The sequence below is a fragment of the Taudactylus pleione genome, unplaced genomic scaffold (genome assembly GCF_031769625.1).
Source record: "Taudactylus pleione unplaced genomic scaffold, aTauple2 ptg001150l, whole genome shotgun sequence".
NCBI classification, from domain to species: domain Eukaryota; kingdom Metazoa; phylum Chordata; class Amphibia; order Anura; family Myobatrachidae; genus Taudactylus; species Taudactylus pleione.
In genome coordinates, this window is record NW_028285551.1 from 1,273,855 (window position 1) to 1,278,637 (window position 4,783).

Below are 4,783 nucleotides of genomic sequence, written 5' to 3' on the forward strand. Positions count from 1 at the left end.
GCAGACATATGTGGAATGGTGATGGAGAGACAGTGAGATGTGCTGGAGATACACAGGGGGATTGTGCTGAAAACAGAGATGGGATAGTGCTGGAGACACACAGGGGGAATGGTGCTGGAGACACACAGGGGGAAAGTGATGCAGACATATGTGGAATGGTGATGGAGAGACAGTGGGATAGTGCTGGAGACACACAGGGGGAATGGTGCTGGAGACACACAGGGGGAAAGTGATGCAGACATATGTGGAATGGTGATGGAGAGACAGTGAGATGTGCTGGAGATACACAGGGGGATTGTGCTGAAAACAGAGATGGGATAGTGCTGGAGACACACAGGGGGATTGTGCTGGAAACACAGAGATGGGATAGTGCAGGAGACACACAGGGGGAATGGTGCTTTAGACACACAGGAGAAACAATGGGAGTGATGCTGGAGACACAGGGGGCATGATACTGAAGGAAGAAATAACTGTGACATGTCTTTTTGTAGTATAGTAAGACTTGCAATTACATATATATTTGGTATCAGAGTGAATAAATCTTCCCACTTGGATAGACTCCGCTCCCCTGCCCTGGTCAGGAGAAGCAACAGAGGTGAAGCAAAATGGTCAGACAACAAGCTGTAAGGTATGTGGCTTTATGAGTGAAGTTCTGGGAGGGAGGGGCATATAGAGGGCAGATTCATGCACAAGCTCCAGGTCCCCTTTCTCAATGCTATACCTCTGGCTGCAGGTGGTCACAGTGTTTGTAATGTGTACCTCTGCATATGGGGCAATTACTGTATGTACATTTTGGTTGTTTTTGTTTTTTAAAGATGTAATTTATGCCCATTTTGCTACAAGCATCTCTGCATCAACCCCTCTATGTACCATAAAAACTCACCTTTTTCCATTTGGACTGGAACTGTATGTCGTAGGAAGCAAGCTCTTCTGCCTGCCTGTGTGTGCACTTCAAGAGTTGCTTATCCCATGTGTGACTTAATGCTGGGAACAAATGGGAAAGAAAGCAAATACAGATGGGGAGGGAAGAGAAAATGGAGGAACGGATGAGGGTGATCTGCTAGGACCAGCCACCAGCAATTGTACCAATGCTAAAGCCTATGAGCCTAGGCCACTCAGACTAGGGTGTAAAAAAAAGCATAATATTGAATGGAAGGTTTAAAAAGATGCCTAAATTGGCATCATAATGTTACTGGAGCTGCCAGTTAGGTCTATGGCCAACCTGCCTAAGTAACTTCCATGGTATCCTGAGAAAAAGAAGACTGAGCTAATTCATATTGGGTGGCAAGTATAAGAATCTCAAGAGGAAAGTGTCTGAGAGTATATATCTAGTCCACCCACAGATTGGAACTACAAAACTAATAAACATAGTTTGCAGTATAAAGGAGCTAATTCAGACCCACTCGCTAAGATTCATCCTCTTGCTGCTGCCAATGATATGCAATGTGTATGCATTGTGCGCATGCGTATGCATCGCAGTGCAGGGGGAGAGGGGGTGGCTGAGAGATGACACAGGCAGTGATGGTGGTGTGGCTGAGAGATGCAGGGGGGAGAGGGTGTGGCTGAGAGATGACACAGGGAGTGATGGTGGTGTGGCTGAGAGATGCAGGGGGAGAGGCTGTGGCTGAGAGATGATACAGGCAGTGATGGTGGTGTGGCTGAGAGGTGCAGGTAGGAGATGATGGTGTGGCTGAGAGATGCAGGGGGAAGTTGATGGTATGGCAGAGAGACACAGCGAGGAGATTATGGCGTGGCAGAGAGACACAGGGAGGAGATGATGATGTGGCTGAGAGACGATGCACGGAGGAGTTGATGGTGTGGCTGAAAGATGCAAGGGGTGATGATGGTGTGGCTGAGAGATGCAGGGGGTAGGAAGTGGTACAGGGAGCGCGAGTTCAGTATGTTTGCTGTTGTATGATGATGACCTTGGTAATATTCCTACACAAACAGGCATCTACCGTACCATGATATCCTACATGAATAGTGAATACCGACTGAAGAGGCCATCTTCCTAGGGAGGATACAGTTGGGGGGGACAGTTTTCATCTTGCCCTGGGTGACAAAGACCCTAGTTATGCCTCTGCTGCCACCAAACCCATACATATACCTCCTGATAGTACACATTCTTCTGTAATAAATGTTCAACTTTTCTCAATACCACTAATTCTTGATAGCCAATACCTGTGTCTTTTAATTAGCTCAATAATCAAATGTGAAGTCTTAATGTCATTGATATTTATTGAAATATACATATAGAGTACAGATTCTAAAATAAGTTCTATGCTACTGGTCTGAACCACCACTTTTACTGTATCGTTTCTTCGTACAATTTATACAGTTGACATTCATTCTACCAATGTCATTAACATACTTGGCATATTCTTGCCAAAGTTTTAACAATCTTATAAGTGCAAACAGAGAGTTACAGGTGTTATTCTGCTCTGTGTCTCTAGAACAAACGGCATGTTGTACATAGGTCAGGTTGACCATTTGTCCTGAAATCAGCAGTTTGACGTTTAATCCTTTTGCAGTACTTATATATAAGAGCAATATAGCACATTAATTATGTTACTATCAATGAATGCATTTAGTTTGAGTTTATATAACTCCTATATTGCATTTTCTACTATATTATATAACAGTATGGAATTTTTTATCATACTGTATGTGATCAAATTCTCCCACGGCCTGCAAATCTTGAAATGCTATCTAAATCCTGTTTATTACAGCTTTCTTGACTCCCATTTGTATTACGCAAAGAGATACTGTCCAAATCTCCAAAACTGTAATCTCTTCTCAACTATGGTCCCTTCCCATTTGTTAGTTCCTTCATTGTCAGAACCCTGCCCACCCTTTGGCTTCCTGTTTACCGTTTATTTCTGTGCTTTATTTATGACCTGTTCCTTGACTGTCAGGTGCTAGGGAGAATGTAACCCCTTACAAATCAATGGCAATAATAATACTAATAATAATAATGTCCGCCCTCTTCTTTCACTTAATACACGCCGCCTTTCATGCCAATTGATTACTTCCTCCCACTCCCGCCTCCAAGACTTTGCCCGTGCTGCTCCTCACCTTTGGAACTCCCTCCCTCTCCCTATCAGACTCTGCACCTCTCTACCATCTTTCAAACGAGCTCTTAAGACCCATTACTTCATTAAAGCCTTCCAGCTCTCATCCTAACTTGCTGCTACATCTTCCTTTCTCCCAGCCCACCCCATTCTGTGTCACTCCTGTTTGTCTTCCCCTCCCTTAAAGAATGTAAGCTCTTTCAAGCAGGGCCCTCTACCCTCTTGTGCTTCTCCCTACTGTAATTTAATTTATCTCTTACTAGCCACTAGGGCAACTAACACTTGGCTGCTTATGCCGGCGTTAATGTCACTAATATAGCAATGTTTATCCATGTCCTGTATTGTATTGAATTGTAAGTCAATGGTTACTTTTTTGTCTATGTACTTTGTAAGGCGCTGCGGAACCCTTGTGGCGCCATATAAATAAATGATGATTATGATGATGATAATAATAGTTGCATGCTTACAGATAATACCTACACCATTTTATTAATTGGATAACATATTTTATGTTCAAATATTTCTATTAATGTAATTTCAAATATGTTTCTATCATTTTGTTTTAAAACAACTTAAAAAACGATTGTATGCTGAAATTACATCTTTATTTTTCAAGCTGTAGATCACTGGGTTCAGAATTGGGACAATAGCTGTGTTAAAGAGGGAGGAAAGCTTATTGGAGTCCAAAGTGACAAGATTAGGTGGTCGAAAATATTGGTAAGACAGAGCAGCATAAAGAACAGTAACAACTGTGAGGTGTGAGGAACACGTGTAGAAGGCTTTACGTCTTCCTGTGCTTGACTGGATCCTCAGTATGGTGCCAATAATAAAAACGTATGAAATAAAAGTCAGCATTAATGGGGTAAAGGTAGCAATTAAGACCCCTTCAATAATTATGTAAAGTTCCAAAGCTGTGGTGTCATTACAAGAAAGTTTAATGATCGGCATAAGGTCACAAAAGAAATGATTGATTTCCCCTGATGTGTAGCATGTAAAAGATGATACTTCCAAAAGACACGGCAGGATATTTATAAATCCCAAAACCCAACAGACACAGGCCAAAAGAAAACACATCTTATAGTTCATAACCACGTGGTAACGCAAAGGATTGCAGATAGCTACATAGCGGTCATAACTCATAGCTGTCAGGATTAGTAACTCAACACAAGTAAAAGATAAAAATAAAAAAAATTGCGCAAAGCAGCTAAAAAGTGAAACTGTTTTATCTCCTAAAAGAAATGTAAAAAGAACTTTATGGAGACTAATAGTGGAACAACAGATATCCAGGATAGACAAATTATTCAGGAAGAAATACATGGGAGTGTGGAGACGGTGATCCAGACAGACCAGTAGAAGAATGGTCATATTAAATGCAAGAGTGGTGAGATAAATAAATAGGACAAAAAGAAAGATCGGAACCTGCAGCTCTGGGACATCGGAAATACCTTTAACAATAAAATATGTTTGCCTGGTATTGTTGGCTTGTTCCATTTGTTTAACTTTCCAGCATACTTGAATGAAAGGACATTTTTAGTCTGTATCATAAAAGTTGTATAATTATTAATTTATGCAATGATTGCACTTGCCAAATATTTTATAGTTTAGAGTAATATTAAATTAAATGTGAAATTTCCCCATTGGATACTTTATGGTGAAAAATGATCTGAAAGACAAAGTATTGGTGCAAAAACTTATATATCTACAATTGTACA

At 41.1% G+C, this 4,783-nt stretch overlaps 1 protein-coding gene across 1 annotated transcript; it reads right to left on the reverse strand.

Moving 5' to 3' along the window:
• Positions 1–3,623: 3,623 nt before the first annotated feature.
• On the reverse strand, positions 3,624–4,562 carry LOC148453458 (olfactory receptor 8D1-like). Its single transcript, XM_088462103.1, has one exon. It carries the CDS (start codon positions 4,560–4,562, stop codon positions 3,624–3,626), a length of 939 nt encoding a protein of 312 aa, XP_088318229.1.
• Between the last annotated feature and the right edge of the window lie 221 nt (positions 4,563–4,783).